At 42.0% G+C, this 25000-nt stretch overlaps 1 protein-coding gene across 2 annotated transcripts in view; it reads right to left on the bottom strand.

Annotated features, from left to right (window-relative positions):
- The window catches only part of LOC311040272 (TGF-beta receptor type-2-like), a 44828-nt gene that overhangs the window by 12197 nt on the left and 7631 nt on the right, over nt 1–25000 (bottom strand). Inside the window, exons 1-7 of one of the 2 annotated variants that reach the window (XM_084050450.1) lie at nt 22846–22959; nt 22009–22159; nt 21654–21844; nt 11285–11580; nt 10671–10919; nt 10104–10217; nt 9623–9760 (exon numbers count right to left, since the gene is read on the bottom strand). In XM_084050450.1, the coding sequence (XP_083906576.1) occupies nt 9623–9760; nt 10104–10217; nt 10671–10919; nt 11285–11580; nt 21654–21844; nt 22009–22154 (1134 nt within the window). In that variant the 5' untranslated portion in view covers nt 22155–22159; nt 22846–22959. Of the gene's footprint in view, nt 1–9622; nt 9761–10103; nt 10218–10670; nt 10920–11284; nt 11581–21653; nt 21845–22008; nt 22160–22845; nt 22960–25000 lie in introns of those variants that run through there. The other variant, XM_084050449.1, reaches the window with a different exon arrangement.

The following is a 25000-nucleotide window of genomic DNA, read 5'->3' as shown; positions in this document are numbered from 1 at the left end:
CGTTTTTGGTTTCTTTATTTCGGTTTTAGGGTTAAGATTAGGGTTAGGTTAGGGTTATGTTATTTAATTCTTATTTTTGCCTGATTTTACCGATTTATTATCAAAAACAAAATCGTTTTTTGTTTTTTTTCATATCTTTGATTTTCGGGACATTGCTCTGCTTGTGCGGGACACGGGACAGAGGGTCCAATTTCGGGACTGTCCCGCGAATTTCGGGACGGGTGGTCACCCTAGGGACATGTAGTAACCTGTGCTCAGCTGAGAAGCAATCATAAAGCAGCAGTATTCTATTCTAAACAGTAAGATTCTGTGTGTTCATTTTAACTTTTGAGAGAGAATGGTACGGACCCGTGAAGTTAAATTAACATGAGATTTTACATTGTATTAGCCTACTGGTTTTAATAATGTCTTTATTTTCCCCTCTAGTCCAGGCAAAGTAGCATTTCCAGACAGACTAATTGTAAGAGAATTTTTTTCAACAGATATCATTTCTATGAGGTGTCTAGAACAACATACTAAAAGTCCTAAGAAATCCGAGATGCGGAAATATGTTTAATTCTCATCAATTCAAGATGTGTGCTAATACCTCAAGAAAACTAAACACCCTAATGGGCTTTTTTTTTTTCTTTTGTCCTATCACAATGAAACTTTCCACAATGAATCTTAACATGAAAACTAAACTTTTTTGTATTACAAGTTTCTCTGAAACTTAATTTGAATATGCAAATTAGCTTAATATATACTGAATAAGCCCAAATTTGCATATCACGAAAATTACTTTTCCCCAAAATGTATTATATTTACATTGTTGTTTGTTAATGATATATCAAACACACTGATCAGACTTTCATGAACCATTTCATTGAAATATTGTGACTTCATAGAATAACATCAAAAACACCATTCATATGTATGACAAATGCATAAATCCGTCAAATCTTCCTCCAACCATGCTACTGCTAACGGTTGATGGCAATGCTGCTTTTGGACTGGCCTCTAACCTGAAACCTGCCCGGCTTGGTTGTACCTGCCGGGGGTATAACCCCCACCGGTATAGTCCTCAGGGTCACAGAGGCACACAAGCCTCCCCACCACGACAAGGTAGCAACAACAGGGGAGGTTCTTTTTGTGTTTTTTTTGTGTTTTTTTGTGTTTTTTTCTTTTTTTTTTTGTGTTTTTTGTATATTTTATTGTTCAAATGTGATCCTCAACTCCTTTTGTATGATTCTAGTCATCAGAAAAATCAGGCAACTGGGAATTTGTACAGCTAGTACCACGACATTCTCCGCATATGGCAGTGCAAGGGAGTCCATGTTTTTTGCATGTGCATCTCTTCGTGCTGCAGTCTTTCTTGCAGCTACAGCAGACCACATTAAGTAAGTCTGGTGGTCCTGCAGGCTGATCAGTCATTATTGGCATGAATCTACCACCTATAACATGCCATCCCCAGTCTTCTGGACTCATGCTTTTACTTGTTCCTTTCCATTCATGGATCTGGTAGAACACACGGAGACTGTGGAACTTCACAGCTGATGATGTTGGTGGAAGAGTTTGAGGTTCCACTGGAGATGTGCTCTTCGATACTTTCTCACAGAATCGCCTGTGTCTCAGCATATCCAGCGATTCATCTTTGTCACCCCCATACAGTGAGACTAGAGCCTTTTCACCTGCTGCAATGATGATTCCTTTTCCGACCTTTTCCTCTGACAGGCTGAACACCTTAGCTTGTTTGAGAAAGCTAGAGTCAGTTTTTACTTTTTTCAGTGCCAATCCCTTTCCCAAGCCAAATAGACGAGAAGTTGAATCACAGCCTAAAATAGCATGGATGAAGAGGAGATTATCACACACCTTTGGACCAAGTAGTTCTTTTGTCTGCTTTATGCACCATATCCTTCTTGCTTTTGTTCCTTTCTTTGGTTCTGGTGCCAGAAACAGTTCCTGTGCATTTGGATCAGCCTGATGTAACAAGAGTACTAATAAATCTGTATCATCTCCTACTAGGACCGTGTCTTTGGTTCTGGCTGAGGCAATGGCGGTTTGGACAATGAGCACATCAGCATCATTCTTTGCATGGTCTGTGATGCACCCAGCCCTCTCTAGTTTATCACTTAGATAAACCAAGAAGCGTTGTTTATTTTCCTTATTGTTAAGGAACTGGTCCTTTTTGGATTGGATGATCATGTCACCAGAGAAGTGTACAGTCACGCCGGGACTAACACCAGTTCGTCGCAGTTGGGTGGCATCTTTTATTGTAGGTTCGTCTTTGTAGCCATCAAAGACTATGACAGTAGTCATACCATATTTCTGTATGACATATCTGACATACATTTCACACACACTGTCATAAGTCGACCCTTTTGGCCATGGTAGACGATGTAGTAAAGCACCCCCATCAAGGACATGCTGGACATCACTACTGGGTTGTCTTTGCTGCTGATCAATGGACTTCCAGAGGACATCGGCAAGGACTGCCTTGTTAGCCTGGAGGGGTAGGTGTGACGATTCAAACAAAGCAGTTGGATGACTGCAAAGTTCATACTTGAACAGTGATGGCAAATCTTCACACCGGTCTCTCACTGCTACGAGACGCTGGAATAACAGCTGTGGATTCACAACTACTGTCTCTCCTCTGATCTTGACAGTTGATCTAGATGCAAGAGTCACTGCTTGGTCAGCTTTCCTGAAGGTGAATTCTTCCACTGATTTCCCTATCATAGATTCCAAAATCTTGCACCCTATCTCCCTTGACTTCTCAACATTCACTCCCTGCTCGGCTGTCATGCCATTAGCAATGTTGTGCAGGGAATGGTTCTCAGTGAAAGGATCTCTCTCTTTCAGATAGGTGAGAAGGGCAAGCGTGTCACCGACATCTCTTGTCTGCCTGGCCTTGGACAGGTCTTTATGTTGGTCGCTGGTCTCATATGAGACACCTGTGAATGACTGCATAGCATTGTTGATGTTTGCACACGCTGGCATTGAAAGGACCCACACTAAGCGTTGTGTCTCTGTGAATCCTTTTCCTCTCGTTAGGCCACCATGTGTTTTTACATTTCTCATGAGCACTTGCTCAATAATGAGATCAGTGGACAGTCCAGCCCAATACCTGTTGCTTCGCCTCACTACGTGGAATCCCTCCTCAAATTTCTTGTGGACATCTGGGTTTCAGGTAGGGCAGTCATCATTTGCAGGTACACATAGGCTGACTTTGCATATAGTCGGTGTCCAGTAGCTGCAAAGTATGGTAACATATCGTGAACACATTTAAGATGTAATCTCCAGTTGCCTGTCCTCTCAGCTCTGATGAAGTTTCGCAGAATATCAATCATATTCATGTATTGCTGCCAAAGCTGTGCTGTCCTGGTATTCATGGTTTCCATCTTCCTGGCAAGAGTACTCTGGATTCTCTCCAAAACCTCTTCAGAACACAGTTCTCCTATCGGCAAAGAAGAGGACATGACTTTGTCATATAGTTCACTGGCTATGGTCAAGTCTGTCACATCTGTTTCTGGTAAAGTATTGAGTACTTCCTCATCAACTGGCTGAGTATCGGCGGCAGGTGCCATCTCGATCCGAGGTTCCTCGACTGTGTCTTCTGTTGGCTCAGTATCGGTGGCAGGCGCCATCTCGATCCGAGTTTCCACGACTGTGTCTTTTGTTGGGACTGGCACATTGTACGCATCAGCCAGCAAAATAGTGTTCAGAGCTGCATCGACAAGCATATGACCACGAACTGCCCTGGAGACCGCCTTGCCAGTCATCATGTGGCAAACTGTATTGCGAGCATACACCACCTCTAGTAGCTCCTCCAGTCCAGACCCTGCCATTAAGTGTCCAATGCTACCCAAGAAGCTCATTTGCATGTGGAACCCTCCAAGCCTGAGGACTATTCGCTTGAGTTCATTGTTGCTTTGCTGAGACTGGATAATGGTCAAGGCTTTCCAGTAAAGGGGTTGGTCGAACGTCAGGATAGGGGTCACATTGTACTGCTGAGCTTGAGTTTCCACAAACTTCAACGTTGAGTATATGCAGGATTCATCACTGGGATCAAGATCAATCATTGGAAGGAATGTCACTGATGATCTCCCAGGGTGTTCACCTTGATGCAGCAGCTGCATCATACCGGACCATGATGGCCTTTGAGAGTGAAGGAGTAAGGATGTCTTCCACAACACATCCAGCTGTGATGTTTCGTTAACTGCTGTCAACAGAACCAATGGCTGATACACAATAGGTTCACGCATAGGAGGAATTTTGAAGTACTGAATGTTTATGCGACCGATTGCAGCAATATCTGCAGCAGTCACTTGGATCTTGGGAACAAGATTGTTTTGTTGCGTTCCTGGTGTAACACAAGCTATTATACCCATTCCATGGAATGTCCCTGTACCATCGATGGTTGCTACATTGTGGTCGACGTTGTCTGCAACATATTGAATATGGTGCTCTTCTGTGAATCCAGGGATCTCAGTCCCTTGTGCCACTGCTGCACTCCGTTCATATTTCATCACCTCTGCATACGAGCAGGAGAAACCATGCTCATGGAGTGTGTCTACCAAAAAGCGTGATGCAAAATGGTGATGCATCTGGATCCCTAGCCCAAGTTGAAGAGGCGCAATCATTGTCCTTGGTCTTATTGCTTGCATGATGGACTGTCCGATTGATGCAAGCTTTGTATCAAGATTTTTACCAGAGAACATATTCCTCAGTAGAACCTGTAAAGACTCTGGAATATAGCTCATAGCAGCTGCAATGTCACTTGCATCTGGATAGTCATCTTTTCGGATTTCCAAGAATTTCACATCACTTCCAATTAACTTTGCAGCGGTTTTAATGATATTCAGCTTCTCTTCTTCGGGATTATTCGATTTCTGTTGCTTGTGAAATTCCCGAAGAAGTGAGTGGGCTGTGTCTTGCAAAGTTACCACACATTTTTTTTCCAGGCCAGTCATTATTACTCTATCTCCAAAGTGTTCTTTTATTTTAATTTTCATCCACTTTGCACTGTATGGTTCATGACCTGTGTCTTGCAAGTACTCTGCCATCTGTACCATAAGATCCTCAATATTGATTTGCTCATCATCGTGTTCTTCTAAAAAGTTTGCCACCTTTAGGAATGCTGTTGTTATCTCATCAACCTCAGGTCTTCCTCTTTTGAATCTTTTGGGTTCGTTGCCAGGGTTTGCAGATAATTGACTGGGAATAGTCTTCAAGTTTCGAAAGTTAGCGTCACATTGTTTGTGGTATATTGCATCTGCTGCATGAAGGTCATGGGCAGATGATATCCTCCCAAATACAGTATCAGACCATTCATCTTTCCTAAAATGGCAAACCTGAACAATCTTTTCCTGGAAGTCGTCTGTCCTTACTGGGTAGACTTCAAATGTCTTTCTCTGCTTCTTGTTCTTATCAGTTCTAGCTGGTTGCCCACAGAACAAGCAATGCTCTCGAAAGTTGAAGTTTTGCTCTGAGCGGAGATTAGTACGTCGCGTTGGTTGTTGCAAAGATGGTATAGCATTATCACATAGAATATTTTCTGCTTTACAGTAGTTGCGGCGGCATTCAACGTGCACTTTATCTCCTGGAAATGTTACTAAACAACTTCCACGTTGAGCACTAGCACGATTCACACCATTGCTGCCTTTTGCTTGAAGAACAACTGATGTGCTTTCATCGGTGAATGACTCATTACATATTTTACACTTCTCCATTTCTCCCCACTGACAAACATTACACACTGTATGAAAAACAAAAATAAGTGTTTTCTATTAATTTCTATTAGTTTGCTAGTCCTAGCAAACTACTTTGTGTCAGTAGACAAAGCTTCTTCTAAATTGTAGTTTTGGTTTAGGGCAAAACATTTTAAAAGAGTTGGTATGTTAAAATGTCAAATTTCTGGAGAGATGACGAGTGGTTTCCTGCCAACAATATGGATGGATTATTCAGGTGCTATAGTTCTCAAACAGACTGCACAGCCGCTTTATAAACCAGGTTTGGAGCCTGAAGTGTTATGGCCTGGCTCTAGACCACAACAAATAAAGGGGAAACTAGAGAGTTTTAACTAAAAATAAGTGATTTTATTTACAACATAATATAATAATGATAACACAATGAAGTAGGCATACTGCTAAATAATGCAAACAGAAGTGAAACACAAATGCTATCTGGGTGGCCTGCCTCAGGTGTAAGGAGAGAAAGAACAGTGGAAGTGCAGGTCTTTTATACTGTGGGAATCAGTGGCCAGGTGTCTCCCCTTCCCCTGATTACCTCCAACTCCACCTTCCAATCAGCACTGCAACAGAGAACAATTGTAGAATATATCTGGCAAAGGCCATAGGGGCACAACCTGGTCCTAGGTTAAGCCCTGTGAGGTAATTTTGGTTCTGGGCAAACACTTGCAATACAAAAAATGTTAGGCTTTCATTGTGATAGGACCAAAAAAAAAAGTTTTCTCAAGGTATTAGCACACATCTTGAATTGATGAGAATTAAACATATTTCCGCATCTATGGTTCATGAAAGTCTGATCAGTGTGTTTGATATCATTAACAAACAACAATGTAAATATAATACATTTTGGGGAAAAGTCATTTTCGTGATATGCAAATGTGAGCATATTCAATATATATTAAGCTAATTTGCATATTCAACTTAAGTTTCAGAGAAACTTGTAATACAAAAAAGTTTAGTTTCCATGTTAAGATTCATTGTGGAAAGTTTCATTGTGATAGGACAAAATAAAATAAAAATCCCATTAGGGTGTTTAGTTTTCTCTAAATATTAGCACACATCTTGAATTGATGAGAATTAAACATATTTCCGCATCTCGGATTTCTTAGGACTTTTAGTATGTTGTTCTAGACACCTCATAGAAATGATATCTGTTGAAAAAAATTCTCTTACAATTAGTCTGACTTTTGGGTCTAAAATGGGCTAGATTGCCTGGACTACTCAGGGATATTAATCTTCACAGTCTGTTCAACACAAAAACTCATAACCATAAAGTACAGAACAACATATCACAACAACATAATACCAAGACAATACATGAAGTCCCCAGTGTACACGAAAACCATCACATCAGTGAGGCACTTTGTTTAATGCCGCACTGGCTGAAGGGACAAAACTTCTACCAAAAACTTTTTCCCATTTCAAAGTTCTGTATCTTCATCCAGATGGCATAGGTTCAAAGTGACAATGTAAAAAGGATGATCAGAGTCACTTGTCATTGTGAGTGCTAAGAGTGTGATGGCCTTATTGTTCATAGGTTTCACACTAACTGGGGGTGTTCAGTGTTCAGTATGCATACCGAGGAAACACAACAGCAACACAAATGCATGCAACATTATTAGCACCTTCATACAGAAGCTCATACAAGGTTTTCTTGCAAATAAACACACTCGCGCACACGCCCAGTACACCACCGAAACACCGAAACACCGAAACACTTTCACATGCTGTGGAAACATGAAGATGATTCACCCTTTCGAACACATGACGTGTTGTTACTTCATATCCCACTGTCTGATATTTGAGTTATAGGGTTCTTGCATTAATGAGCCACTAAGCTCAGTCAGCCACAGTAAACATGTCACTCTCTCCTCTGACTCACCTCCTGTTTCAACGAATTAGATAAGCAGTTGGAAGGAATACAGGCCACACCAGAAACACGGCCCTTTCAAGTTGATTCCCCTTTACATTTCGCTGTTGTCGGGCAGAAACCTTGTATGTCCATATTTAGTTTTTGGTAAATGAATGCCCTACTTTGTCGTTCAAGAGTGTTACAAATTTGACGGCCTATAATGTATAAACTTCTATAATCAATAAAATAGACGATCTACAAGCTATTTTTTAAAACATGTTAAAAGTGAAAGTGGCTATGTTTGTAGGTTTTATAAATATTGAACCAATGAAATGTATTAACAAGAGCTTGTAACTAAATAATCACTACATCAGATCCATCGGAAAACAGGTTATTTTTTCCTTTTCCTGAAAAGTAACCGTTTTGGACATGTGGTTTCCACGTGACAGCGACGATTTGCGTAGCACCCTCTAGCTATCAGCTAATCTAACAATGAAAGTGTAAAAAATGGGCCTGGACTGCTGGAGTAGCGGTTAAGGCACCTAGGCTCAATGTAGCCTGACACGGCGTCGTGGGTTTGACTCCCGATCCCGATAACCTTTTCTGCATGTCTCTCCCCTTCTCTCTCCCCATTTCCTGTCAGCCTACTGTCCTGTCTAATAAAGGCGTAAAAAAGCCCCAAAACTAATCTTTAAAAAAAAGAAAGTGTAAAAAATGGAGGCGTAATGATGTATGTTCAATATATAAACAGAGTACCCATGTAGGCGTGATAGTTATTGTGCACATGGTTAGATACTTTTGCTATGTGCAAATACTTCTGTATGTACAGTAGCTTATGCATGTGTGTGTTTGTACAGCATGCATATTGTAGATGTGTTTAATTACAGTATGCATACTGTAGATGTGTGTTTAATTACAGTACGCATACTGTAGATGTGTGCTCATACAGTATGCATACTATAGATGTGTGTTTAATTACAGTATGCTTACTGTAGATGTGTACTTGTACAGTGTACATACTGTAGGTGTGTCTATGCAAACATGTGTGTCAAATTAGTCAGCACCGTATCACCTGTCGCTAAAGCATTTTCAGCCAGTGAAGTCATCATAAATCATAAACAACACTGAACAAAGGTCTCAGAGAGAGAGAGAGAGAGAGAGAGAGAGAGACAGACAGACAGACAGACAGACAGACAGACAGACAGACAGACAGACAGACAGACAGACAGACAGACAGACAGACAGACAGACAGACAGACAGACCTGCCTAAAGGTGCTTGCATGTCACAACCAAGCCTTTACTTCTCTCATTTAATCTTACACCGCACTCATCTCTCTGTCCAATGTCTTGTGTCAGCGTTCTACTGTACAGTATGTCTGTGCCATCACAACACAGAAACACAACGCACAACACAGAGAACTACATGAAAGAAGAAAAAACAAACAAGGCCAGCTCATATATCCCCCAAACCAAACTAAAGCCTTAAAATGGCTAAACATGCAGAGCTTAGATGACACAGAGAGAGTAAAAGCTTCCATAACACCGAATTAAAGATAATAGGCTTTCTTTGAGCTCCAAAGCCCAGTTTGTAGAAGAAAATTGAAAAAGGCACAGTAGCCCATTCTTCTACGACTGCCAGCCAAGATGTTTACATGGAATTGTTCCAATAGAAACATACAGCGCTGTACCTGTATAACAAACACTATGAACACCCATGATAATACATTTTTCACACGGTAAATACATATATATTTATGTATATCAACCCCTATATAAACTTTTGTAGTAATGTACAGCAGATAACAAATCATATTAAACTTGTTCTCAGTTGTGTTTTTATGAATACTAACAATACTGCTTTTATAAATACGATATTACTGAAAGAGTTTCACGTAACCACTTAAACCCTATACTTAGTTGACAGGATTCCCAAGGGCTCTAAATACCTTCGCCGAATGTTCGACCCCAGAATAGGGATGATTTGTGAGGTTAGAGTAGCATCCTTTATGACTAAGAGATATATTGTACAGTAGTAGCTCTCACCTGGCCACTGTTAGCTAGATCATCAACAGACAGAGAGTTATCCAGACGGAGACCCAGGCCAAAGTCACACAGGCAGCAGGTCAGGTCATTTTTCACCAGGATGTTGGAGCTCTTGATGTCCCGATGGATGATGGGCACCTTGGGGGAATGATGACATACCGATGAAGTATTGATGACAAAATAAAAGTAGAAGCTTCAAAATAAAAGCACCTATACCTATCAACATGGATAGCAAGAACAATATCATGCATCAAATTAAAACTACCTGGAAATATCTGAAAGAATGATATGGGACTCCGATTATCTGTTGATGGCGTGTAAATAATACTCTTCACATTCAGGCACTGACATTGAATATGGCATTACTCGTTAATCTTTTTGTTCATCATGATTGAATGATTGAGACAGACAGACAGACAGACAGACAGACAGACAGACAGACAGACAGACAGACAGACAGGCAGACAGATCTCAGTTGTACCTTAGGGCGTCCAGAGAGAAGATGGTCGCTATGGAGGTGAGCCACACCTTTGGCCAGAGAGCTGGCCAGCACACACAGGTCCTCCCAGCTGATCACATGGTGTGTCAGGTGCTCCTGCAGGTCAGAGAGGATCCAGGAATGTCAGTATGGTGAAAGATAGAGAATGGATTCACTATTTCAAAACAAGAATCATTATCACTTTCATTATCACTCTTCGTGTGCCAGCAGTGAATGTGAAAACTGATCCGGGGTGAACAGACGTTTGGCTTGTATTATGTGGTTTGTATTACAAAACTGAGGCCTTGTAACACAACAGGCTTTCTTTTTTATATGTGTATATAAAAAAGGTCTTGTTCCACGGTTCCCCCTGGGGTGGAATAAAACAGGTAGGTAGGTAGGTAGGTAGAGAGTTAGGTAGGTTAGTAGTTAGGTAGGTAGGTAGGTAGGTAGGTAGGTAGGTAGGTAGGTAGGTAGAGAGTTAGGTAGGTTAGTAGTTAGTTAGGTAGGTAGGTAGGTAGGTAGGTACTGTAGTTAGGTAGGATTGATCGATCCATTTTCTATTCTCACCTGTAGATTTCCCCTGGGGTGGAAGGCGGTGATCAGCCAGTACTGTTTCTCCAGCTTCCTCTCCTCGGCTGTCAGGAAGTGGAGAATGTTCTCATGTTTGAGGTCTGTATCGGAGAAGATGTCCTTCTCGTTCTTCCAGGAAGCATACTCCTCATAGGGGAAGATCTTGACAGCCACCGTTTCAAACTGGCCTGATGTGCTTTGCTTCAGCTTGGCCTTGTACACCTGGGCGAAGCGGCCTTTACCCACCTGGTCAAGGTCAATGGTTAAAAGTTGATTAGTATACTGTGCCACCCGCTTGACAAAAAAATAAAATGTATATGCTGGATCTCTGACAATCAATTTCACTTAGAAAACATCTGAAAACATTCTATTCGATTCTTAAAAGTTGTAAGGTTTTATACAATCACATTAAGAGAACATCGTCATCTGTGTTTGTGCGACAATCTTATGCTTAATTCATACTCTGTCACACGCGACAAGTTGTGCTATTTTCGGCGCACGACACGGTCATACAGTACGTCAAAGAATAAAGCAGGACCTCATGTAGTGATTCAGCAGATCGGATCAGATAAACAAGCACAATGAATTGCACAACAGAGCAGTTCCAGCACCTGCAGGTCCAGCTCAATAGGCAGCGGTTCGGTGTTGTGGTTCAGGTTGTTGGCGTGCGTGGAGCTGCTGTCAGAGCCGTCATCGTCCATCATGATGGCACAGGCGTCGCTGCAGTCCAGACCCCCGGCCTTGGCCTTACGCTTCTTACCGCTGCTGTCCCACTCTTGGTTGAGCTCGCGACGTCGGTACACCCGGTACCAGTAGAACATCGCCGCGATCACAACGGCCAGCAGCAAGAGGGGCAGCAGGGTCACCACGATGACGGAGACCACCGGGACCTCCTCAGCTTCCACAACTGGAATCACAGAGAAGAGCAAAGATGGTGGAGTGTTTTAGATTGTATAAATGACTGGAGAGGAGAGGAGAGGAACTGAAGGGAACAGATAGGTTAGGTGAAAGTACATATTTTCAAGTTAAATATTGAGCTAAAGGGCAGCAGCTTCATAAGGTAAGCCACAACTATATACAGGATGTGAACTGCTTCTGGGACCTTTGATGACATTAACGCTGGCTTTGAACTCTCAATCACAAAGGTCACAGTAATAATAGTGGACAACAACTGAAGCTATGAATAGGCTCTCAAAAATAGGTGCCATGATTAAAATTGTTCTGTCTGAGGTAACATAGCTCCTGTGTCACTATATGTGGTAACTGCTGTTGCTAAGTGACTATTGGCAATCTTTTTTTAAACAAAGCACTGCTAATGTGTCTTTAAACAAGTTATACCTTTCCGTTGAAAAAGACTTGAAAAACAAGACAAAGAGGGTAAACTGAAGTGTTCATGTGGTGCACAGGACTGTGTTTTCTATGTCGCAGACAGCAATACATCCTATAAGTCCAGTTGAGGCACGTGCAACAATGATAATAGAAGGAGCTATGTCCAATGTACAAAAACACGCCAATACACAATAAAATCCTCTGCATTAATTTAACCCTTAGAGTGAACAAAATGTAAACAAAATTGCATCCATAAATAAGGGATCATTTGGTTACACTCCCGGAGTTACACATGGATAAATTAAGACTGAGGATTTTAATGTGTAGAAATAGTGGGCAGTGCAATTGCAAGCAACCGTGCGACCGTGCGAGGCACAGTATGAAGCAACGTTAACTACCACTACCTCTGATGCCAGCCTGACACAAGTGACTGCCAACCCTCGGAGTTCCTGTAGGGGGAATAGAACAGTAGCAAGCCTGTGTGTGTATTGGTCTGACTGGCCCTGGTCTGGTCTGGCTGGGCACCTATTCAAAAAACTATCTCACTCAGACCACCAGCCAGTCCTTCTGGGGAAAATTACCCAACTGGATGAGGCAGCTATACTGGCATAGAGAGACCTGGGGCTGGACTGAGGAAGTTAAGACCCTACAGTTTATATCTGTTGAAGATGTCCCACCTACACAGTAAAATCCTGCACGAATGGAACCAAATGGACCTGGAGTTACAAATGAAAGCAATAAGCCCCAAGAGGCCGTGTTTTACAGTGATTTTAGAACAGCTAAGGGGCGTTGTTATGACGCGGAGCGGAGAAAGTAGTCCCTGACTGGCTACTAACGCACGGAGGTTCCTGAACTGTGAATATTGTAAACACGCCATGTGAAATGTAGTAAATGTGAAATGAATCAATGTTAAGCATCTGCATGGCCTATATCTCACCTAAAGTGTTATGAGAAACTGTTTTTGGATATCAAAATTCACAAAAAAATCTGACATTTCAGAACGTGCAGTAATACCGATACATGCAGTCAGAGGTGTGTATTTATAGGGCATTTTACAACTGCTTCAAATGTTGCTCAGCCAATCATAATCAAGTACCGGAACTATCAATTTCATTAGGATCTATTACTAGGTAGAGTTACTGTATACATTTATCCAGTATTACTACAAGTGTAGCATACTAGTGTCACCAGCTTTATAGAGAAGCACAAAGCATGTTTTGAAAATGCTGATGAATTGCTGCAGAGAATATCAAGTTATCTCTTTGACATGCCAATACTTGCCATAATCTTCCTCAGTGCTCAGGGATATGTGTAACAATTATACACAATTTTGGTTTCAGCATAAGCTGTTATGTGGTTATACAATTAACCTTTAAGTAACCCTGAAGCTTGTGCTTTGAACTTGCTTTTTTATTTTATTTTATTTTATATTATTATTATTTTGAGATGTTGACTTCAGTTGCCAGGTACTGGGGTGACAGTGTGGTGTGATCATCCAAGATACATAATATTTACATACTTAGTGTGATCTAAGTATGTACAGTTAATCTATAATGAAAATCTTCATGATCTAGGCCTGTACTGTACTGTTTAGGTGTGTCTATTAAGTAGTATATCTATCGTTACATCGCTTTGGGCTAAGCCACAAATAAATGTAAAAAATACACACACACACACACGAGCGCCTATGCGTGCATGTGGGTGCGTGTGTGTGTGTGTGTGGGTGCATGTGTGTGTGTGTGTGTGTGTGTGTGTGTGTGTGTGTGTGTGTGTGTGTGTGTGTGTGTGTGTGTGTGTGTGTGTGTGTGTGTGTGTGTGTGTGTTTGTGCGTGCATTCGTGTTTTAAAGAGTTTTAAATAGGCACAGACCCTAAATGCCTTTTGGACATTGTGAGTGTGCGTGTGAGGCATAAAACTGGAGTGAACAGCACCAGTGCCAATCAGAATGTGCCAAGAGAAACTAGTAATAGCACTCGTGTTGCCTTTTCCAATCAGGATGCCAGAGGGTTCTCACACAGCTTTCAATGGGGTTTGACACGCCATTCAGACTAACAGGAGGCTCCGCTCTGTAATTAAACACATCATCAGCTTGTGTGTTTGTGTGGTTGTGTGTTTGTGTGTTTGTGTGTGTGCGTGTGTACGCGCAGTGCGTGGACTGAGAAGCTTGAAGCTTCTCTAAATGACTCATGGTCTGAATTCTCAAACCAGTTACTGGTGCGTCGACTCTTAACAATGTGTTTTTAATAACGGATGTGAGTGGTGGATATTAAAGAGGAAATAATTTCCTATGAAGTCAAACCAGACATGATTTCATGTTAAAAATAGGTGATGAGTGGATTAAAGAGAGCCATTCTAAATTCTGAGAGGAGTAAAGCCACACTCAGCTCCGCTAATCTGCTAAACCTGTGATGAATATGTTACTATGTTCAGTGTCTCATTATCATTATGGAACCTTTCCTGCTGCTTCATCTATAAGGACTAAGATCTATTCTTTGATTAAATATGTAGTTATTTGTGTTATGAATTCATAGGTTTTTTCCATACTTGCTGTTTCGTCAGGTATTTCATTTACGGCATTGAAGATTCTGTGTATTATAAACTATTGCAAAAAATGCCTGTTTTGTTCAGGCTTTCAAAATATATTATAAAGTTCTATTGTGCCGAGGTCTGTTACACACCTGGCCTATAACAGGTGAATACTGATGTAATGTCTATAGTCCAGTGGCCAATAGTTTTATGATAAGAGAAAACAGTTGCTTATAAGACATTGCTAAAATTGCTGCAGCATGGCAGTTTTATTTCCTATCCAGAATCATGGAACTCATAAACCTAGATTTTGATTCAAACCTCAGCTATGTGGAGGAACATTGAGCTGGGAATCACACAGGTGACTGAAATCATGATTTGTGATTATTAATTAGGGCTTGCTAATGTAATAACGCATTATGCTTTTGTTTGACGGAAGTGTTTGGGATTGGACTTTTAGATACTTTTGATATAAAAAAACACCAACATTTATTTATTTATTTTCCAAAAATTCATCTAGAGTTAATTACATCTCCATTGTTGCCAGATATGCACTAGGAGCGTGAAAAACATTTTTTATTTCATGGCGTCTTTAAAGCTGCAAATCGACCCCATGTCTTCCATGGGAGAGACCAAATTTCTACCGTTCTTTCAAGATAGAGATATCTGATATCTGTGAATGTATGCAGTAGTATATTCGACTGTGTAGTTAAGTTAAAGTGCTATGAAGCCATACCTAATTTATTAAGGGGTAATGTGTTACATAATGTTGTACTCCAGTTTCAACTGGACTCGGGAAAAAAACATAACTCACCTCAACTAGACGTCTGTGTACAGTATACGGTTGCAAATATTTCCTGCATGCTTGTATTATGCGTGTTACCACTTAATAACCCTGAAATTCAAGAAGTTTACACATGAGTAAACTTGTTTACCAGTTCCCCCCACAGCCTTTTCACCCGCCTGTCTGTGTATAAATAACTTGTCTTTATCCAGGCTGGTATCATGTTGTGTGGCAGCGTGGAGGAATCCAGCCACAGGGAGACTGAAGTGAACAGCATCACTATTTATTTGTTATGGTAACAGTGCTTCCTTTACAACCCAGACCGACTCATACCGTCTCTCCTTTTTCTCTGTCCAGATACAGTATATCTCTATATCTCTCCTTCAGTCGCTACTTTTTCCTCAGTATTTCTGTACTTGGGCCAACAATCTGACTGGATGACTGAATGACTGCAATGCGGCTCCAAGCCAACGGTGAGCGGACGGACGACCCGTAAAAATACAAATGCGAACTTGGAATACATACATACACGCACACACCACATTTTTTTCCCTCATCCCGCCACATGTGTTCATCTCCTCTTCCTCTTTCCAGATCGCATCAAGAATACACACAGAATGTGTTTTGTCTCCAAATATGATCTTGTCTTCCTCAAAATATCCCCTGGTGGTGAAAAACAGTTCCGATCATGAGGAAGATTTTATTTGTAGCCAGCGGTGCCTAAATTAACTCCAGAAACAGCTGTGAGGGATGAGGCGGCATCTATGGAAAAAGATATACTGGATGGAATCAAAGAATCAGATCTAAAACAAGCAAAGTGTTTAATTATAATATTCACACAAGCTTTAAACAAAATGTGAAGTGGAACTGCATGTCACACCATATCAGTCTACTGTCTGATTGTGACATGAGATGTCTTGTAGAGGTCTGGGTTAGTCTTTATGATCCACTCCCCTAATGAGCATAGGAAGCCAGATGATTCCAGAATCAACAATGTTGTCTGAGCTGCTTAGTGCAGGGCTGTAAGAATGTTGTTGTTGTCGGTTGGTAAGTCAGTCGATTGTACCACTTTACTCCCAAACAATATACGTACCTGGAAAGTACGCACCCCATGGTATTTCCTCTAGCACCATTAGGTGCAAATTTCCACTTTTCACATTTTTACCCTCAATCATGATATCTCAAAAACTACTGGCTGGATTGCCATGGAATTTCCTTTTTATCTTCATGCTCCCCAGACGATGGCCCCTAATGATTTTGATGACCCTGTGGCCTTTCCTCTAGTGCCACCATAAAGCTAAAATGTTCACTCAAAACGTAATGGCCGATTTGCCATGAAACTGGCTGAGATAATTTAGGCTCCTCTTGCACCAGCCTTAGGCCAAAAGGCACTTTGTAGCTTTAGCACGGTACTTTATATGATTTAACTTTATTGTATATTTTACTGTATATTTGTTGTTAATACTAATATTGATTAACACATTCATTCTTCAGTGAATGTACATATTCTGGTATATATAATAATCTTAGATCATTTTTAGACCCACTAGTGAGAGCACAGAGCTCCAAGGAAGGCAATACCGGTCGGTTCAACACACATATACTGTAATATCTGGTTTGTTTGGCAAAATTCTGATAAATAACAGCTCTGATTTAGTTTTTGAGACGCGGCAAGAACAACAATATAGCAAGTGATTCTTTATCTGATTTATCGACATGTGTTTGTAATAGACTTCACACTGATCAAAATCAAATAAGCCTGTTTGATGATGTGTTCATTACCTCATTTTGACACAGTGACGGCCGCACATGTGCGTGTGTGTGTGTGTGTGTGTGTGTGTGTGTGTGTGTGTGTGTGTGTGTGTGTGTGTGTGTGTCTGAAGCACTTAAAAACCACAACAGTGCTATAGGCACGTCAGAAGAATGTGATGCTGGCGAACAACAATGCCAGGCATTTGTAGAGAAATCAGCCATGATGGCACTGGTCCAATAAACAAACATGGACTTCCTGCTTCATGTGTCCTCAATGGGAGGAAGGAACCACAGCCCTTATCCTCAGGCCTCTGCCTCTGTGTGTGTGTGTGTGTGTGTGTGTGTGTGTGTGTGTGTGTGTGTGTGTGTGTGTGTGTGTGTGTGTGTGTGTGTGTGTGTGTGTGTGTGTGTGTGTGTGTGTGTGTGTGTGTGTGTGTGTGTGCGCGCGCACGCGCGCGCGTGTGTGTGCGTGCATGCGTGTTAGCCTTCATGCAAACTGTAGATCTTAGGAAATACACTTGAGGAAAATACTCAAATTCCTTGTTCAATGTAAAGCCCACTACTGTTGGTAAGTAGCCTCGGGAAACAACAGTTCCCGAGCCATGTATGGCCGTAGCTCAGGAGCGTATCGCTGCTGTCAGGCAGAAACCTCATATCTCCATATTTCAACTTATGTTTTTTTGTAAATGAATGCCCTATACTTACTACAGTGTAAGTAATCAAATTAAATTGAAAAGATTTTTTTTTAGTAAAAGTCATTCATTCTGTGTATGTGTTTTATAAATATTTCATTCATGAAAAGTACGTATATCTTAACATGACAGAAGCTTTTGACTAAATAATAACTCCATTGGGTCCATTGGTTACTAAACTGTGCTACACTTGAATTTGGTCGCGGGTATTTCCAGAAGGCCTTTGTCAGAGGACCTGAGAGATCTCACATTGGGCTTTGAGCGCAGTAAGTCTGTGATATAAAGTGGGGACGGCCCATGTAGTGCTTTATAGGTTATTAAAAGGATTTTAAAATCAATTGTGGACTTAATGGGCAGCCAGTGAAGTACGACCAACACCGGTGTTATATGTGCGCTACGATTGGTGTTGGTGAGAATTCTGGCAGCGGCATTCTGTACTAGTTGTAGTCGATGAATAGAGGAACGGCTCAGGGTAGTATAAAGTCTGTTACAGTAGTAAAGACGGGAAGAGACAAAGGCATGTATGATGTTTTCCAGGTCTTGAGAAGTAAGGATTGGTTTGATTTTTGCAATATTGCGTAAATGTTAGAAGCACGACTGGGTAAAGTTCTTTACATGGAGCTCAACGTTCATGTGGTTGTCAAAAACGACACCCAGGTTCTTTGCGTTATGTGATATATTAGGTGCCAGTGAACCAAGGGGCAGCTGAATTGCATTAGAAAGACTCTCAGGGCCTATGATAAGGATTTCTGTTGTGTCAGCGTTGAGCTGTAAGAAGTTTTGTGCCATCCAGTTGTGTTGCTTCCATGTGCTGTGCTGTGCTGTCCTGTCCTGTGCTGTCCTGTCCTGTCCTGTCCTGTGCTGTGCTGTGCTGTACATGTGCTGTGCTGTGCTGTGCTGTGCTGTGCTGTGCTGTGCTGTGCTGTGCTGTGCTGTACATGTACTGTGCTGTGCTGTGCTGTGCTGTGCTGTGCTGTGCTGTACATGTACTGTGCTGTGCTGTGCTGTGCTGTGCTGTGCTGTGCTGTGCTGTGCTGTGCTGTGCTGTGCTGTGCTGTGCTGTGCTGTGCTGTGCTGTGCTGTGTTGTGTTGTGTTGTGTTGTGTTGTGTTGTGCTGTGTTGTGTTGTGTTGTGTTGTGCTGTGCTGTGCTGTGCTGTGCTGTGCTGTGCTGTGCTGTGCTGTGCTGTGCTGTGCTGTGCTGTACATGTGCTGTGCTGTACATGTGCTGTGCTGTGCTGTGCTGTGCTGTGCTGTGCTGTGCTGTGCTGTGCTGTACATGTACTGTGCTGTACATGTACTGTGCTGTGCAGTGCTGTGCTGTACATGTGCTGTGCTGTGCTGTGCTGTGCTGTGCTGTGCTGTGCTGTGCTGTGCTGTGCTGTGCTGTGCTGTACATGTGCTGTGCTGTGCTGTGCTGTGCTGTGCTGTACATGTACTGTGCTGTGCTGTGCTGTACATGTACTGTGCTGTGCTGTGCTGTGCTGTGCTGTGCTGTGCTGTGCTGTGCTGTGCTGTGCTGTACATGTACTGTGCTGTGCTGTGCTGTGCTGTGCTGTGCTGTGCTGTGCTGTGCTGTGCTGTGCTGTGCTGTGCTGTGCTGTGCTGTACATGTGCTGTGCTGTGCTGTGCTGTGCTGTGCTGTGCTGTGCTGTGCTGTGCTGTGCTGTGCTGTGCTGTGCTGTGCTGTGCTGTGCTGTGCTGTGCTGTGCTGTACATGTACTGTCATCTGCTATAGAGGTGTGTGTGTGTTGTGCCTGTCCACCATGTGCTGGAGATGTTTCTCATTTGAGTTAAACACAGACAGGAAACCACATGTCTGAGCTCTCCAGCATGGCATCACACTGCACTAAAGACACTCAGGAATACACACACACGTGCGCGTGCAAGCGCACACACGCAAGTACGCACGCACGCACACACGCATATTACAGTATGTATGTACACCTTGTACACATTATCTACAAATCTATCATAATATTATGTGAATATTATGGGAATGCACACACCCACACACACGTGTGAGCAGGCACACACAAATTCTATGCATGATGTAAATGTGTTTGCAGTTCCTGTATTTGATGAGAGCGCAGCCTACTGTAAATGGTCTACAATAACCGTGACAGCACACACACACACACACACACACACACACACACACACACACACACACACACACACACACACACACACACACACACACACACACACACACACACACACACACACACACACACACACACACACACACAATAATCCCACAACCTCTAAGAAGCCAGCTAGCATTTCTTCCGTGCCAAGTTACACATTGACTTTCCCTGACTGTGGTTGGAAGAAGAAGGGGGAGGTAAAGGTGTGTGTGTGTGTGTGTGTGTGTGTGTGTGTGTGTGTGTGTGTGTGTGTGTGTGTGTGTGTGTGTGTGTGTGTGTGTGTGTGTGTGTGTGTGTGTGTGTGTGTGTGTGTGTGTGTGATTACTATACTTGTGAGGGCCAACTATCCCCACATGTTCAGTATAGTAGAATTTGAGAAATAGACATTGTGAGGTCCTCCTTATGGTTAAAAACAGATTTTTTGAGTTAGGCTTAGAATTAGGGGGAGAAAAACAGGCTGGGGTTATTAGGGATTAGGCAGGTTTAGGGTTACTGGTTGGGGATGGTGTTATCCAGAGTTATACTTTATACTTAAAGTATAACTCTGGTGTCGCGCACTGGAAAATAGCAGAATGTCCGAATCTGCTATTTTTGGGCAAACGCGTGTGTGTGCATGCCTGTGCATGTGTGTATGGGTTGAGGGATGAAGAAGGAATGAGAAACGAGGGTAGCAGTGATAAGTGATCATAAAGCACAAAGACAGGAAGACTAACTGTCCATGTACTGTAGCTCCCATCTGTTTTCTTATCATTTACTGTTATGAGTATGAGGAAGCTGTGTTTCTAGGCTATGCAAATACCAAGGTTTTCTCTGAGTCAACGGATAACCTGCCGATTGCACAGAAAAGATGACCTGATATAACATGGCACCGGATGGCATGTGCAGTAACATTAAAATACACATTATCATCCCTAAAGATTTACCAAATACCATTACTGATACAATTTGATGTGATGGCTTTCTAAACCAGCACATGAATAAACAATACGAAAATGTGCCAGTGGATATATCGCATCAAACTATTCATATACAGTACTTGATGCCTCATTCATACAGTTTGATGCCTTTATTCTCTGTGAAAAATCAACCTTGTTACGAATAATGATTGCATCGCGTCACTGGTGTGTTTTTGACCGGGAAAGCATCTGTCACTTTAGATTTTAACCATTTTATTCTATTATGCTATTCAAAAATAGCAGATATACAAGCTCCGCACTATGAGCTTGTAGATCTGCTATTTTTTAAAATCATTTTTGAAAATATATATTTTTAAAGCAAACTTTGCTTATGGGGGTTCTACAAATGTACAAAAGAAATGTACAAAATGATATGTATTTGGCCACGGACCCCCATCTCAAAATGTGTTGTTCCAAGGACCCCCCAGAAGCAAAGATTTGAGTTAAAATGTTCATTTTAAAAATATATATATATTCAAAGATTTGCACAACTGTTCACAATTTTTCATATTTTTTCCAATTTTTCACATAGAAATACAAGCTCATAGCGTGGCACTCGTGCCACGCTATGAGCTTGTATATCTGCTATTTTTGAATAGCCAAAGTATAAAATAATGGTTCAAGTGGTTACACAGATGCGTTCCCGGTATAAATGGGTTAAGACTTTTAGAGTAGTGCAATTGTGGTGATTTCTCTTTTTTCTTCCAAGACAAAAACAGCCAACCTATTGTAGCGGTCAAAATAACGTACCCACGTCTCAGCAAGAGAGCGTTTGTTTTACATACAGTACTCACTGGGGGTGAAGGACAGGTATTCGTTGCACTCTTCGTCGGAGCAGGAACAGAAGTAAGCGGTTCCATTTCTCGACTTCTTCTCCTTCATCACGCAGGTGGAGCTGTTGTAGTCGTCCAACAGAACGCCGTACAGCGGCACCGACGGGTTGTGGCACACGGTCTCCACCGTGAAGACGCTTTCATTCTTCCTCCTGGAGAGAGGGACGGAGTGTGAGAGAAGAAAAAACATGGCAGGCACTAACACACACACACACACGCACACGCAGGCAGGCACGCACGCACACGCACGCACGCACGCACGCACGCGCACACGCACACGCGACAGATTTATCCAATCAGGCCGTGAGGTACCTACCAGATAGCGACACAGACCTCCTCATCCGCCCCACAGATGGAAGTGATGGAACAGTTGGACACACAGGTCCCCGTACCGTTACAGGGCGACACCTGCACATCGCAGAACTTGCACAGCTGTCGAATTGGGATGGAGTAAGGGAACATACCGGCTGGAAAGCAAAAACACACGCAGAAACATGTCACATTGATGTCACATCTGATTAAAGTGATTTGATGAAAAAGAAAATCAAGTTGGACACATCTCACACGAGATTTGAGGGTTTGACTGGAAGACGCGTGTGGTAATTATAAGTTATTATTGTTTTTCCAGTTTTTCCATGAAACGCACATTTTAACCAGATAGTCTAGGCTAGGCAACATACGAAGACCAAAGCAACTACTGTGTAATATAGACAAACTGGGTTCAACCACATCATACATTCAAACAGGTAGTGTTATCTACTATCAAAACACACGTTAACCAAAACTAGGTCAATAGCAACAGCAAGCTCCACTGTATGCCCATGTGAAGCACCACAGAGAACTACGGGTATCAACAGGAAACCCCCACATCTGAATCAATCGGCTGCCAACTTACAGCATAATGTAGGCGACTGGTGAAAAAAAAATCTTCAGACACAACACGAAACCTCATGAAGTCTGCCAAATGCCTGCGTAATGACTGTACACTGAGGCTTTCCCGAGAGCACCCATAAATCATTCATTTGTCACCCCTACACAACTGAATCAAACTGAGAACGAGTCGTTAGAAGTTCAGCCTCTTGCATGGCTTCAATCACTACTCAAATAGGAAAGAGGTAAGAGCAGCAATGACTCTAAACTTACTGTACATTACCTGATGTACATTACCACTGTTGTTGGCTATGAGTGGTACCGTCTCTGTGGAAAAAGACTTCATCGGGAGGGCATAGCAAGACTTTAAAACAACACCATGCCCTGTCACGGCAGTATGTGTGACAGCTAGAAGGCTGTGTTGTTGTGTCAAAGTAACGAAATGCAGTAAATCACTTCCTCAAAATACGGTTCAGTTCAGTCAGTTGAGCTCTCAGTCATTTGCTTAATTTTGATTGGCTGAAAAGTAGTTGCTCTTTTCCCATTGAACAGAGCTGAAATATTAGCCACTATATAAGCCATTTGCCACATTGAGCTCTTTGCGGAGGCTTGCTCTCCCCCTCAGTCACTGATCTCTGCAAAGGAAATGACTGGTAAGGGTGCATTTATGCAGAACTTTTACCCAAAGCGCTTTACATTCACACATTGGCAGAGAAGAAGGCACTAACGTGCTCATCAGGAGAAAGATAGTGTCTTGCTGAAGGCCTGGGATTGAACCGGGAGCCTTCTATTACCAAGCAGCCACTACTACCTCCTGAGCCAATAGAGTACTGAAGTCCTGACATCACTCGTTCATCCCCTGGGTCGTGGAAGTCATTTCTCTACAGAGAATAACATTGGGTCATCTTAAAATCGTCTCACATAAGAATTGTGGTCCAAAAATGGTGTCCAAAAAGTGTCAGAAAATGGGTGCCATTGTTGAAAAACAGCAGAGGGGGATTTCTTTTTACTATGTTTGTGTAGGTTGTGAAACTTGCAAAAACTGCTTCAACTGCACCACAGTTTTTCTGAGAAATATAGCTAATTTCATTTTTATTCTTATAATAATTAATCTAGTATTAAATCTAATCATTACAGACCACTGACAAGCTTCTCAGATAGGGGGGGGGGTTCCTTCCTTGCAGTACACTATTTACAGTAAAGCATAACGCTTAGTTTGGGCCATTCATCAATCAACTTTTAAAATAAAACATGTTTACTGCAGACAGTGACTTCATGGGTCACATCTCCCTGAGAACGTAGTTTAGATCCTATAGCCCGAGGCTAGGGTCAGCTGAATGTATTCCGTAGTCAGTCAGTGAACGACCTCCCTGTGTTTCAGTTCTATATATATGTAATGCAAGCGGAGCTCCAGACAAGCACTGAACGAACATTTAAACAAAACTTTTCAGTGAACTGATTCAATTGATTCAGTACACAGAAAAGGTAAAAAAAAATCCAAAATCAATAGGATTGGCAGAGACCCTAACCGTACCCATAACCATCTCTGAACTAAACCTAAACATAACCATTTGTTTGGGGAGCTTGTTGGGGGGCAGTACACAGCCTGTACTGGGAGTAAAGCACGTGGTCCTCTGGAACTCGGAAAGTCCAACTTAGGAAATTGATGACATTTTTCCTCTGACTTGGCAAGCATTTATGTGCAGTTGTTTTGGAGGAGAAGAAACGGATGTCAAAAAGCTGATGTTGTGTGGCAGCTCTTTGCTTTCAAAAAGGCATTTGCAAAGCTTCTAGCAGCTTTTACTGTGACATACAATTTCTTGCTGTCAATCGATACAATCAGATTTGGTAGCCTGTTCATGTGCTATATATATCCGGGTCATAAACGTGTTTGTCCAATATACTCAACACTGCATGGACAAATGTTGCAGCTCGTATTTTGTAACTGTGCATTCCTTCCAATCTTTTTAATATCTTCTACATAATACCTCTATTTATAGAGTGTGCAGCCTCTAAGAGCTGAACAATGGAAAGTGCAGAAAGCATTTCAAAATTACATCTCTGGAGTGACTAGAGTTTGGCTAAAACCAGTGGTTCTCAAAGTGAGGTCCAGGGACCCTCAGGATTCCTTGCCGTCGTTCCAAATGGACCCTTACAAGTTTGTAAGGTACAAATGTACAATTTGAATGTGTACACTTTCAGAGTTATGAGGGTCCTAGAAATAAAAAAATGTTTGAGAACAAATGGCTAAAGGAGTAGTTTCCTACACCGGGTCATCGGTCAATAGGAGACTCAATGGAGACTCTTTCAGTCTCCGAAAGAGTCTCGATTGAGTCTCCTATTGACCTATATATTATATTGTCATCAAATTATTGGCTTAGGAATGTGACAAAAACTAAAAACTCTTCATGAATTCAAGCCTTCGTTGGGTGGGTAAT

The sequence above is a fragment of the Gymnoscopelus microlampas genome (genome assembly GCF_963454915.1).
Source record: "Gymnoscopelus microlampas genome assembly, chromosome: 3".
Lineage (NCBI taxonomy): Eukaryota > Metazoa > Chordata > Actinopteri > Myctophiformes > Myctophidae > Gymnoscopelus > Gymnoscopelus microlampas.
This window is presented reverse-complemented; position numbering and strand designations above follow the sequence as displayed.